This window comes from Sapajus apella, unplaced genomic scaffold, assembly GCF_009761245.1.
Source record: "Sapajus apella isolate SASKATOON/1434 unplaced genomic scaffold, GSC_monkey_1.0 scaffold43, whole genome shotgun sequence".
Taxonomy (NCBI): domain Eukaryota; kingdom Metazoa; phylum Chordata; class Mammalia; order Primates; family Cebidae; genus Sapajus; species Sapajus apella.
Window position 1 is genome coordinate 20,344,123 of NW_022436983.1, and position 12,697 is coordinate 20,356,819.

Consider the following 12,697-nt stretch of genomic DNA (forward strand, 5'->3'; position numbering starts at 1 on the left):
TAGAGGCTGCAGTGAGCTATGCCACAAAGCAAGAAGCTATTTCTAAAACAAAAATGTTTACATACTAGCTAGGTGTGGTGGCGCACGCCTGCAGTCCCAGCTATTCAGGAGGCTGAGGAGGAAGGATCACTTGAATCCAGAAGTTCGAGGCTGCATGAATATAATCATGCCACTGCACTACCAGCCTGGATGACCTCTGCCTCCTGAGTAGCCGGGACTACAGGCATGTAACACCACCACCTGCAGCTAATTTTCAAGCAATTCTCCAGCCTCAGCCTCCTGAGTAGCTGGGATTTATAGGTGTGCACCACAAACGGCCAGCTAATTTTTGTGTTTTTAGTAGAGACAGGGTTTCACCATGTTGGTCAGGCTGGTCTCGAACTCCTGACCTTGTGATCTGCCTGCCCCAGCCTCCCAAAGTGCTGAGATTACAGGCAGGAGCCACTGCCCCCAGCCTAAAAAACTTTTTTAAAAAAAGTCCTCAGGGGGCTGTTCCCAGGATACCCCTGCCCAAATACACCTCTGAAATTGCCAGCAGAAATGTGCAAAAGTGTTCTGTTTAATACACTTTGGTGGTGCTTGGGTGCCGGTGGTTGGCTCCTCTCATTGGGACCAGTCCTGGCCCCTACTCGCCTGGCTTCCTCCAGTCGCCCCAGGTGTCCTGGGGCTGGTGTGTCAGAAGCTGCCTTTGTCCTCTCCATTCATCCATCCTTGGGTCTGTCTGGCCTCTGATGCCCTCATTCAGCCTCCCGGGGTCCTGGGGTGACTGACGTGGATCCTGTTCGCTGTGCCAAGATGGCCCTCCAGATGCGGCATACCATCCCTCCCCTGGGGGTAGCAGACTCAATGTGGCACAGCCAGAAGGTGGCCCTGGACACTCTCTCTGGCACCCACTATTTGCCCAGTGCCTCCTCTGTCCCTAGGGGACCCAGGTGCCCCTTTGGTTTCCAGGAAGGAACCCAGGCAGGCCTGCAGCTGGCCAGCATGAGGCCACATACATGATTCACCCTTGAGGGGCCCAGGATGTACCTGATTCGGGTGTAGACGAGGTCATCTCGAGTGGCATAGGTGAGCAGGGCGTGGAGAGTGAAGCTATGATTCAACAGCTGGATGTGGACAAAGACCCGCAGAGACAGGGAAAGAAGAAATTACAAAAAGATGTGTCCAGAGACCCAGGTACTAGCTCTGCTCTGCTGCTAAAATACTGAGGCAGATCACATGCTTCTGGGCCTCAGTTTTCTCATCCATACAATGGGAAGAGTATACTAAGTGTTCTTCTGGTATTGAGATTCTCTGTATCAGAGGGCACAGTGAGAAGGGCAGGAAGATGGACAGAGATGGAGGCTTTGGCCAGTGAGGTCATGGACAGCCAAGCACTCCCTGCCTCACCATTTGGATGGTGCCTGAATCCACGTTCAGTTCCTGTAGCCACTGCACCAGGCCCTGGTCCATTGAAAGAGCAGCTGTCAAGAAGCAGTCAGGTGATGAGGCCCAGGGTGCCTCCTGCTAGAAGCTGCCTCACATTCACAATAGTGTACTCCAGCCACGCCCAATCACCTGGGGGCTCTGAGGCCAGGGCACAGGTCCCCACTTCCTCATTCACCCTCTGCAGAGCCCGCTGCACCAGGGCCTGGTACTCCCATTCCTTCCTCGCCAGGACTTCCCGCAGCCTGTCGGGGGCAGAAGAGTAGAGTGGAGTGGGGACTGGGGAGTGGATTGAAGCTCGGCAGAGGCTATGAGCGATTCCAAGGGGCTTTACCGATCAGTCTCTGCTCGCAGGAGGCTCAGCTGCACCATCAGAGGAGGGGGGCCCTGCTCGGGCTCCTCTGGAAGCGGCCTCTGCTGGGAGTCCTCTTCTTTACTCAGCTCCTCTGACCTCGGTGAGACCACCTCCTTCTCCACCTCTGCAGCCCAGTGCACTGAACTTAGGCAAGGCTATAAAGCCCGTTTGGGACCCCCAGATCCCAGCAAGGGAGTGCGGGGGTTGGGTGCCCGGCTCTGGGCAGGGCCCAGGCGGTGCTGGTATGGGAGATGTCCATTTAGTCACGCCCCCACCGGCGCCTGCCCGCCCCCGTCCCGCCTGGCCCCCACCGGCCCCATTAGGCGTTCACCGCGCCCAGCAACCACCACACCCTCACTGGCAAGAGGCCCGCAACACTCCCCTCCTACCCTGGCCTAGCACAGCCAGGGCTGCCCGCACAGCACGGCTGAGCAGCGAGTCCAGCACGAACATCCAGTGTGGGCGGATCTGGCGCCTGCGGAGGATCTGCTTCACCTGCAGAGGGAGGGAGGGCGCCGCTGAGACAGCTGAGCCTCAACTAGAGGCAGGGCTTGAGTTGGAAAGGCCTGGAAAGTCGTCTGCGGAAGGCAGGTGGGGAGAGTGGGCTTGAGATCTAGGGATGGGCGGGGAAGCTAGGACTGGGCAGACGTTTTTTTGCTGAAGGCCTGATCTTCACGGAGGAGACAGAGAATCTTGGAACATCAAGCCCTGGCACCTTCCCAGGCACGGGGAGCTCACTATCTGTTTCTGGGCAGCCCTAACTACCAGAGGGCGCCCTCACCGCAGCCGGGAAGGCGAAGAGCGGGGCGTGCAGAAGTGTGGGCCCAAGGCCCTGGGCCCGCAGCCGTCCTTGCAGCGCCCGCAGCTCCTGGGCCAGCTGCCGACGGTTGGGAGTGTGAATGTGTGTCCCGAGGCAGCGCAGCAGCTGTTCCACATGATTTCTGCGCAGACAGGACCCCTGAGAAGGAAGAGAGGGGTTGTCAGCGCCTGTTCGAGCCAAAAGAGATGCTGCCGCGGAGGTGGAATGGCAGGGGGTGCGGGGAAGACCTCAACAGGTGTCCTGACCCTGTGCGACCACCAGGGGGCGCTAGGGCGGGCCGCCCACCTCCTGCTCCTGGTGCAGTTTCTCCGCCAGCGCGGGCAGCTCCTGCTCCAGCACCGCAGCCAGCATGGCCCGACGCTTGCTCTCCTGGTGCAGCAGGCTCAGCCCTGAACTCTCCTCCGGAGACGCAGGCTCCTCGGCCGCAGGCTCCTCGGGCACCCTGGGCACAAGGGCGAGTGGCTGATTGAAGACAGGCAGCAACCGGCCAGCCACCTCTGCTGCCGGGTTTGAATCCTGGCTCTCCTACTTTTATGCCTTTCTCTCAGGGATGAACTAGATAAACCCCGCACTGAGAGGACACAAGTCCAAGTTAGAGTTTCCAGGACAGGGCATGGGGAGGCACCAAATGCCACATTCACAGGTGGTCAAGGTGCCCAGGCCCCCAAGGAGGGCTTTTGTAGGATGGGATAAAAAGGCAAAACCAGGCAAAGGGAACCCATCCCAGGAGCCTAGGTCTCACCGGAGCTGGCTGGTGCCCCCATAACTGAGGCAGCGCTTCGGGGGGTTGGGTGGGTGCGAGGGTGCCTGAGGGCACGGGAGTGTCTGAGACTGGGTGGTTGAGTCGGCTGAAGGAGTGGGACTGGCGGAAGGGGCATCTGAGGGAAGGACAGAGCTGTCAGCTGGGCCCTCCTTCGCCCTCACAGCTCCGAAGCTCCTCCACCACCAGCATGCCCATCCTGCCACCCCCAAGCACCTGAGGGCCGTGGAGCATGTCGGGGGGAGCTGGGGCTGCGGCTTCTCTTCCCAGGCTGCAGGAAGGGGTCCCCCAGCAGCGCCTGGGCGCTGGCTCGGAGGCGGGGGTCTGGCTCGAAAGTTCGGAGGAGGAAGGCTTGGGCCTCGGCTGACAGAGAACTGGGCATTGGTGGATGCACCTTGTACATACCCACCTGCAGGGGGAGGGCAAACGAGGGTGACATTCAGAGGTGTCCAAGGCCCAGGCTGGTCCTATGCCACCTCCACGGGCCAGGCCCAGAGGGGTCTCACCTGAAACATGGCAGCCTGTGGGCTCCCTAGCTCGTGGAAGGGGGGGCGACCTGTGGCCATCTCGATGACAGTGCAGCCCAATGACCAGATGTCAGCTGCTTTCCCATACCCACGTGGGCCCTGGTCAATGATTTCTGGGGCCATATACTGCAGAGTTCCTAGGACAGGAGCAGGAGCAACAATACCCGTCTAGGCTTTCTCGTAGGGTGGGAGCGGGGAGGGGAATGCCATTATCCTCAGGCTGACTGCACCCGTAGTGAACCTACCATCCAAAACGTACCTCAACACCTATCCTCCTGGTCATCAAACATCTATCCTGAGTTCCATCACCACCCTAGGCTTCACCACCTGCCAAGGCTTCCATCATTCTTCCTAGGCTCTACCACAGTCACAGACTCCATTGCCCAGAGTAGTGTTGCCTCACACATCCTGGACTGCATCTTCCCCCTGAATTCCATCACCTGCCTTTTCCTCCAACTCCTACCTTGACCTACATCAACACTCCTCAAGTGCTAAAGTCAATTTCATCAGTTATCCAAGCTCCAATTCTAAATGCCATCACCTCACCCCTGGCCCAATCACTCACCCGGGATTTCATTCCTCATTAGGACTCTAATTCCATGCCTAGGAGAAACCCCATTCCCTGGAAAGCTCCAAGAGATCTTTTGCCCCAGATCAGCATCCCCACTCACCACCCCACACCTCAATACCTGTGAAGGTCTCAGTGCAAGGCGTGATGCCGGCCAGCCGCTTGGAGGTGCCAAAGTCAGAAATCTTGAGCAGCCCACTGAAGGTGTTGATCAGCACGTTGTCTCCCTGATTGATAGTCATTAGTGGACACTGGGCCCGGTCCCTGACAGCAGAACTAGGCCCTCTTTCTGGGATCCCATCTCCTGGAGAGCCCAGCCTGGTTCTTTCTCTGTCAGCAGTCTCCCCTTGCCATCCCACTTATATGCCCCTCTGGGAGCTGACAACTGGTTTGGCTTCAGAGCTGAACTTCTCCCCTCCTTATCTAAGCAGCCGCTCTGATGAATTCCCTACCCTTTGCAACAGGTCTGCTCACTTAATCTAAACTCTGTCTGGAACCATGTATCCCTCCCCCGACCCCCCCCCTCAGATGAGGGCGGGTCAGCCCCAGGCAGGGCTTACCTTGATGTCCCTGTGTACAATGTGGTTGTCATGCAAGTAGCCAAGTCCCTGCAGGATCTGGCGGGTGTAGAAACTGATGGTGCTCTCATTGTCCTTCAGGGGTCCCCACACTGACCGCAGCAAGGAGGACAGGCTGCCTGGGTGGGGACAGTCCAAGTTCATTGTTCTCACCCACTTGCTCCAGCCCACATCTCTCTGCTCAAGGCGTAAACACACCCATGTCGTAGCCCCAGCTCCATCACCAAGCACCACTCCTCAGCTAATTCTAGGCTACACCACCCACACACACTAGAGTGCGTTTCCCCCTAGGGCTCTCTACCCTTGCCTGCCTCGGTCCCATGCCCCACACTTCGGTTTCATTCCCATCCCACACAGGGCAGGTACCTCCAGGCACTTCCTCCATGAAGATCTTAAGGTAGCCGCCCTGGCTCGCTGAGCCCAGATAGCGCACGATGTTCTTGTGGCGCAGGCGTTTGTGAAGAGCGATCTCTTCATGCAGGGGCTGAGAGAACCTGGGGGGAGGTAAAGGAGAGAGGAAAAGGGCAGATGTGGGCAGAGAAGCCCAGCCCCCCCCCCCAGGACCCGCCCCGCCCACAAGCCCTCTCCGACCTTTCCCACCCTTACAACCCTGCCCACAGGACCCTCCAGACCCCAGTCCCGATCGCATGGTCCTGGTTCTTCTGCCCACGGGCCCAGTCCAAAGGGCTCAAGCTCTCAGCTCCTACAAGCTCGCCCACTAGACCCCGCCCACAGGAGCCGCTCTGCTCGTGCCCCCGCCTACTCGGCCGCTCAACGCACCTGCTGTCCCGCTCCGGGATCTCCTTGATGGCGATGCGCACCCTCGTGTGGCGATCGCGGCCCGCATACACCACTCCATAGGTGCCCTTGCCCAGCACCAGCCTCTCGCCCGTCTCCGTGTATTCATAATCAAACTGCCGGGTGCGGGGTGAAATGGGGGTTCAGCAGGGCCCGTGGCCCCTGGCCCTCCACGAGCTCCCAGTCCTGCGTCCTCACCTCCAAGACCTCCCCCACGCCCTCTGCTTCCTCCGCAGGCGCTGTGGAATCCGGGTTCGTCACCAATGTCTGGATCAGGCTGCAGAACCTGAAGGCGGGGGAGGTCAGACCCGCGGGAGGGGCCTCTTGGTCCTCACCTAAGCCAGAGCACCGGAGGGACGTCGTCCCTTCCTTTCTCCCCACTCCCCTGGTCATCCTGGCCCTCAGAGTACCCCGACCACGAAAGGCTGCGCACCATTGGCAGTGCCCTACGCTGGGGAAGCACAGCTGGACGTCCTGGGCCGGGGGCAGTGCATAGAGGAAGCAGCAGCGCTCATCTCGCTTGGAGGCGCTGGGAAGAGATGAAGAACCATGTGAGTGCCAGGCTGGGCGGCAGCGACCCTCATCTACTGGTCTTTCTAGTCGCCCCAGGTTCCGCCTCTCACCTGACTCCGCATATGGAGGTGACTGGGAAGGTCCAGCTGGAGGGAAGTTCCTGCAAGAAGAAATAGGGTGTGATTCGGGGTGCTGGGGACAGGAGAGAAGTCTGAGGATGGGAGAAATACTCCACAGAAGAGGTGCCCACAGAGGAGAGTGAGGGGCCTCAGCAGCAACTGCACCTGCGTCTGCGGCTCCAGCAGGCTCAGGGTCACTGTGCTCACGGGGTCAGTACCCTGAACCTTGAGCTTCGCAGGCAGCAGCACCTTGTTCATCTCCAGGACCAGCACCTGTAGGCAGCGGGGGAGAGGGGTTGGTCAGAAGGGGTCCGCCCCTTTCCCAGGTCCACCACCCCCACAGGCCTCACCAAGCACTGGTCGCCCTGGGGAGAGGCTGTCTTGAATGGCTGGCAGGACTGTAGCAAGAAGTGGAGCCAAAAGTGGGCACGGCGGGGTGGCCCTGCAGGGGGCTCTGGCGTGGGTCTGAAGTGCTGGTACAGCAGGAAGGTTTCCATCACAGACACCAGGTACCTGCATGCAAAGCCGTATCCTCAGTTCAGCCCAGGCACCAACCAGCACTGCCGGGCAGAGGAATCTGGCCTGAATATAGCCAGAGCGTTAGCATGGGGTGCCACAGGCACTGGTCTAAAAGTAGCCAGGTCATTGGCTCTGGGTTCAGGCTAGCATGCCAACAGACATAGGTGCAGGAGCTGACAGCCCAGGTCAGGTCAAGAATGCAGAGGGGGGCACCTACCATATGGGGGCATTGAGCTTATACAGCTGCTCTGCAGCCAGCACCACCTGGGTGGGGTCATTGGCGAGGATCTGGGCTCCCAGGTAGAAACCCACATCCCAGTAATACTGCATCTTCTCCACGCAGCCTTTGCGGGCCAGCAGGCAGCCCAGCTTCATGCCTGGGGGAGAGGGGCATGGGCTCCAGTGAGTGTGGGTACAGGGCTGAGAGAGGCCCACCGTTTCTGTGGGCCTGAGTGTGGACATGAACATAGATATGAGTAAATTGTTAGGTATGGCAAGACCTCGGGTGGGGACAGGAGCTCAGGCACGGGTATATGTGGAAACTGGGACGTAAGAAACACACAGGTGTGAGTTTGGGAACAGTTTTGGGTTTGAGGGCTCCTGAGGGCCCAGGACAGGCATTAGGACCCAGGTGTGGGTATGGGCAAGATAGTCCAAAATGGATGAACTCATCCTGGCTCTTGCCCAGTGTGCGCTCTCCCTGCCCTCTTCCCAGGCCCCTCTGAACCCCTGTGGGTGAGGAGACAAGGCCAGGATCTGTGCTCACCTATTAGCCGGAGCTCGTTTGAATCCTCAAAGTACTGCCCAGCAGCAATGAGGAGCACAGCTGCATTAATGCCTGAGTGGAGGCTGGGCTCAACGTCAAAAGCCTTGCGATACCTGAGGTGGGGGCAGGGGGCACAGGGCTGGACCCATGTCCATAGCACCATCCCTCATCTCACAGCTCAGCCCACCGGCCACTCACTGTGCTCCTTACCAGTGATAGGCCTGCTCCCGGTGCCCAGCATCCTGGAAGCCCGAGCTGAAGAACATGTCCTTGTAGATACGGCCACACATGCAGTACAGATCGGGTGCCACGGAGCCCTCAAGCTGTACCAGCGGCAGCAGCACGGCCAGTGCCTTCGCCCGGTCCCCAGGCCTGTTCCTCCTAGGGAAAAGAAAAGATGGGCTCAGGCCCTCCCTGATGGCCCTGGCCTACTCTCTACAGGGACCTCTAGACACTGAACAACAGGGACCCTTCCAGGGGCCTGACACTAATGACCTCAAAATGACAGTGACCCTGGCCAGCACTGACCTCTCTAGGGGTAGTGACCTCAGATGGAAGTGAAGTCTTAGATTCAGTGACTCTAAGGAGCAGTGATCTTAGACAGCTGTGACCATACCACGGGCAGCACCACCTCCCCTACCCCCACCCAGGCAGCAGTAACTCAGAACAACAGGGACCTATTGACATCAGGGACCCTGGTCAGCAAATTCCCCAAACAGCAGTGATCCCAGACAGCAATGGCTTTGCAAAGCAGAGACCCAGGTTTCAGAAACCTTTATGTGTCTGTGACCTAACCCCTGCTCTGCCACTCACCGGTTGAGGGCAAAAGTATAGTGAAAGCAGACGTTATGCTGTGCGGCCACATCACAGGTGGGCAAGGCCTGCAGTGTCTCCACCAGCTCAATGATGGCCGAATAGTCCTGCATCAGAGAATGGCAAGCACTGGCATCATGGGCCCCCAGGCCCCGAGGAACCTTGAGCCAGGGTCCTGTCCCACCCCTGGCATCCCACCCACCCACCATCCTCTGCACACCTCCCTCAGGCCCAGTGGACATCACACCTCACAGGGAGAACCTACTGTATGCCCCATGCTGGGCGTTCCGAACCCACAACTGCCCCGAGAGGCAGCAACATGCTTACATGCTTATCCTCTGTTACAGATAAGGAAGCCCACACTCAGAGATGTTTGATATTTGCCCAAAGCCACCAGGGAGCAAGTGGCACAGCCAGGAGCTGAACCTGGGTCTGTCTGACTTCAAATGCTGGCTGCTCTACTGCCTCTCTGAATGCCACACACCTGCACATCGCGGTAGGAGAGCAGCAAGTTCATGACGATGTCGGGGCTCAGCAGCTCCACGCTGTCCAGTCTCCGCTGCAGGCGAGCCAGCTCCTGCCGCAGCTGCGGACCACTGAACCGCTCCCGTGCCTGCCGGATGTCCCGCCGAATGGTCTCCCGGAAATAGCCACTGATGCCCGGGGCAGGGGAGGCAGGGAGAGAGAATGGTGGGGCCTGCACTTCAGCCCCAGCCCTCTGTACCCTCACCAGCCCCCTCCTGGGACACCGTCCCTGGGGGCCCTCATTACCAAGAGTCTGTGGGTGTGGCCTCCAGCAGGCGGGCAAGCCGGCTCACCAGGGGAGTGAGCAGGGCCTCGGTGCCCACTCCAGCCTGTACCAGCCCATCAGCCAGGCCCCGAAGAAGGCCTGCATCGCCACACAGCACCCGACCAGTGGCCGTCACCACATAGGGGATCAGTGTGTAGCTGCCAACGCAGTCCTGGTGGGAGGGAGGCAGGAATCAGTGAGGTCAGAGGTCAGCACAAGGCTAGACAAGGGGAGTGAGAGCGTCAAAGGTCAGCACCAGTGGGAGTTGGAATCGCAGGAAAGGGGCACCGTCATGAAAGGAGGCAGCAGGAAACAGAGGAACACATGGATGTCAGGGGGCGTTAGGTGACTGAGGAGGCCAGGAAGATTAGTGGAGGTCAAAGATCATAGTGGAAGTCAAAGGGCACTTTCGAGTGAGAGGTGGATTCTGCTCACCGAGTTCTTCTGGAAAACATCCTCCTGCAGGAGGCAGACAGTCAGATACTGGTGTTCTGCGTGGGCCCCACCCCAGCCCTGTGCCTGCCCCCACCAGTCCCAGGCCACCTACCCGCCACCTACCCGCAGGGCCTGCAGGTCAGGGAGGTCCGCCTGGGAGCACAGCAGCACGTTGTTGGTCATGCTGAAGCTCTCACGCACACCAAGGTGGTAGAACAGGGAGGGCTGTGTCAGCGAGCTGCTCACCTCCAGCACCACCACATCTGCAAGCACAGAGTGGGTGGCACTGATCCCTGAAGCCCAGCTCGTTGGGGAAGGAGACAGGGTCCATCCTGGCTCAGCCTATCTTGCTGTGGGACTCCAGTAGGGTCTGGTTCTGCTCTGGGCCTCATTTGGCCCTTTTTAGGATCCCCTGGTACTTTCACAGAACTGATCTCTGTGGTGTTGCAGGAGAGGGGTTGGGCTCACGGGGCTGAGACCCTCAGGCCACGGTTCAGAGCCTGTGAGCACCTGGCATGGGGGAGGGGAGGCTGTGGGCAGGTTCAGTCTGTTCCAGGCCATTTGGGAGGCAGGAGTTGTGCAAACATAGAAGTCCTCTCCCCTAGGTCTTCAACACAATCTCTTGAAAGAGGCTACCATCAGTGTGCATAGACAACTCTGTGCCTACATGTATGTATGTGTGTATCTGTGACATGTATAGCTTACTATGTCTGACTGCATTTGTGTGACAGCGTCTGCTAGGGCCTGCATGAGTCAACATGTATGCGATTTGTGTCTATCGATAATTGTGTCTTTCTGCCCGAGTGGTCGGGTCAGCCTTCATTTTAGGATGCGATTTCATGGACATCCAGAAAGCACAGCTCCCGAACTCTTGAACTGGCAAGTAAGTACGGGGGCGGAGCATCCGGGCTGGGGGGAGGGAGGAGTGACCCACGAGGGAATAGCCTCCATCTGGCCCCGCCCCTGGCCTATCCTTCTCCGCCCATTTGCCCCGCCCATTCTTTCTTGGCCTCTGACGCTACTTAATCTCCCTCGCCGGGTGTCCAGTCTCATTGGGTCTCTTCGCTTCTCTTTTTGCCTTCCCAGTCCGATTCTCGGAAGTAGTATGCTAGGACTCCTGAACTCCAGCCTCCCTGGTACAGCCCCTTTCCCTAGGTCCAAGCTCCTCTCCCAGGAATTGTCTTCAAGAGATCCGCGTGACATCCTCCTGAGGCTGAGTTCTCCAACCCCACCCCTGAGACACTGCAGCTCCGCGCAGCTCCCCGCCCTGCCCCGCCCCAGGATTCCAAAGCCCCGCCCCGTCCTTGCCTAGCTCGCTGGGCACTGCCCCGACTGAAGGGTGCCTAAGCCCCAACTCCAAACCCAGGAGCCGCGCCTGGATCCCTGTCTCGTCCCGAGCCCGGCCGCGCCCCACGTCCCCTAAATCCCACTTTTTTCACTGCCCTGTCTCAAGCCCTTCAGCTTTAGCTCACTTTCTAAGTCACTTAGACCAGATACCCTTCTCGGCCCCTCCCTTGAGCCGTATTGCCCGGTTTAGTCCCTTCCCAGGACTTTAGGCCCCGCCCGGATCCGGCCCCGCCCCCAGCGCACTCACCCGCGTTGTAGAAGGCGTCCAGCGCCGCGGTGTCGCCTAGCGCCAGCGTCCCGAAGGGCAGGCTAAGCAGCTGCGGTGGCGGCCGCGGCCCGGGAAGCTGCGCGCAAGCCTCGCGCAAGCAGCGCAGGGGCAGCGGCTCCGCCTCGGTTCCCTCCCGAGGCTCCAGCCCGGGCTGCGGCTCCCGGGTTAGCACGTAGACCACGCTGAGCGGCCGGCTCCGCGCGCAGCCCCGGCCTGGGGGCGTAGCGAGCGGCCGGCCCCGGCTCAGCGCCTCGGCCAGAGGGTCCTGCCAGCAGCTGCCGGCGCGCTCTGCCCCGGACCGGGGGCACGGCCCCGCCATGCGGGGGCGCTCAGGCGCGGGGCGTGGCGCACTGGGAACCCGGGGCGGGGCAGGAGCCTGGGCCGGCGGATCGGGAATCTTGGGATCCGGAATCCGGTCGAGATCAGAGAATCTCCTACGGGATCTGGGGATCCAGAATCCAGCCCGACGTCCCGTTCCAACAATCTAAAGTCCAGGGAGAAATCCGAGCTCGGACTTGGCAAGGTCCTGAGGTTCTGAAATCGGGAATTGGGTGCCAGAATCTGGGACATCCGGTGAGCGGCAGCTCAGAGCCACTTGGGGGATCCTGGGAATCGGCCCGGAGGTGCCCGCCACCTGGACTCAAGGGAACGGCCGCCAAGGCTGTCCTGCCTTCACATGCAGGCTGAGCCCAGCCCTTTCCCGGCCTACCCGGAAAGCTCCACCCTCGGCCCTGGGGCAGCGCCGCTCCCTAGCGGCCGGAGACAGCCTCTCCCCTCCCTTCTCTCCTGCCAGAACTTCGGAAACTGGCCGCTTCCGGAACAGCCTCGTGCCCCCAAGCACCCCGAAGACTGTGGACTGCTCGAACCAGCGAGAATAAAATGTGTGACAAAGCCAGAGCTAGGGAAAAGGTTTGATCCTCAGGCCCTGCCCTGCAGGAAGCTGTTGAATGAATGGCTCTCTAGAGACTTCAGGGTGCGCAGAGCACCTGAATGTATGTCCCCCAGAGCCCAGTGAGTGCAGGCAGGGAGGGACTGGGATGGGGGAAACCTTCACCCCAGGCCGCTTGCCCAAAAGCCTTCAGACCTGGAGTGGGACTTGGCATCTGAGCCTTTACTGTTGCTTAGGAGGCTGCTTTCCCTAGGACCCAACCTGCTGTGGAGCCCCGCTGACCTTTGACTTCCATCCAGAAAGTGACCATAGGCTCTGAGAAGCACTTCCCACTGTAAACATATTTTATTTTATTTTGAGATGGAGTCTTGCTCTGTTGCCCAGGCTGGAGTGCAGTGGTGCCCTCT

The 12,697-nt window shown here is 59.6% G+C and overlaps 1 protein-coding gene across 8 annotated transcripts; it reads right to left on the reverse strand.

The window, feature by feature from the left end:
* Positions 1–538: 538 nt before the first annotated feature.
* On the reverse strand, positions 539–12,643 carry MAP3K6 (mitogen-activated protein kinase kinase kinase 6). Of its 8 annotated transcripts, none has more exons than XM_032301006.1 (29): positions 11,381–12,641; positions 9,910–10,049; positions 9,787–9,810; positions 9,333–9,523; positions 9,046–9,214; positions 8,562–8,668; positions 7,959–8,129; positions 7,749–7,861; positions 7,200–7,359; positions 6,814–6,976; positions 6,629–6,736; positions 6,455–6,504; positions 6,265–6,360; positions 6,030–6,117; positions 5,814–5,947; positions 5,400–5,527; positions 5,016–5,152; positions 4,577–4,682; positions 3,867–4,024; positions 3,577–3,769; positions 3,343–3,478; positions 2,886–3,042; positions 2,562–2,741; positions 2,170–2,275; positions 1,760–1,904; positions 1,558–1,670; positions 1,390–1,463; positions 1,030–1,106; positions 539–828 (listed from the first exon to the last, which is right to left on the reverse strand). In XM_032301006.1, exons 1-29 carry the CDS (start codon positions 11,718–11,720, stop codon positions 738–740), a joined length of 3,855 nt encoding a protein of 1,284 aa, XP_032156897.1. In that variant the 5' UTR covers positions 11,721–12,641; the 3' UTR covers positions 539–737. The 8 variants fall into 8 exon arrangements, 6 of the variants coding, with proteins under 6 accessions (XP_032156897.1, XP_032156898.1, XP_032156892.1 ...); XR_004275900.1 differs by having other exon boundaries at positions 540–828; positions 1,390–1,443; positions 11,381–12,643; XM_032301001.1 differs by having other exon boundaries at positions 540–785; positions 1,271–1,443; positions 11,381–12,642.
* Positions 12,644–12,697: the final 54 nt, after the last annotated feature.

Bases quoted from the DNA above. Each gene is read 5' to 3' on its own strand.
- MAP3K6 (XM_032301001.1), bottom strand. From the start codon at position 11,720: ATGGCGGGGCCGTGCCCCCGGTCCGGGGCAGAGCGCGCCGGCAGCTGC. The intron at 7,360-7,748 runs GTGAGCACAGAT...CCTCTCCCCCAG, and splicing joins AAACGAGCTCCGGCTAATAG to GCATGAAGCTGGGCTGCCTG. The intron at 5,153-5,399 runs GTACCTGCCCTG...GTCCCCACCCAG, and splicing joins CATGGAGGAAGTGCCTGGAG to GCAGCCTGTCCTCCTTGCTG.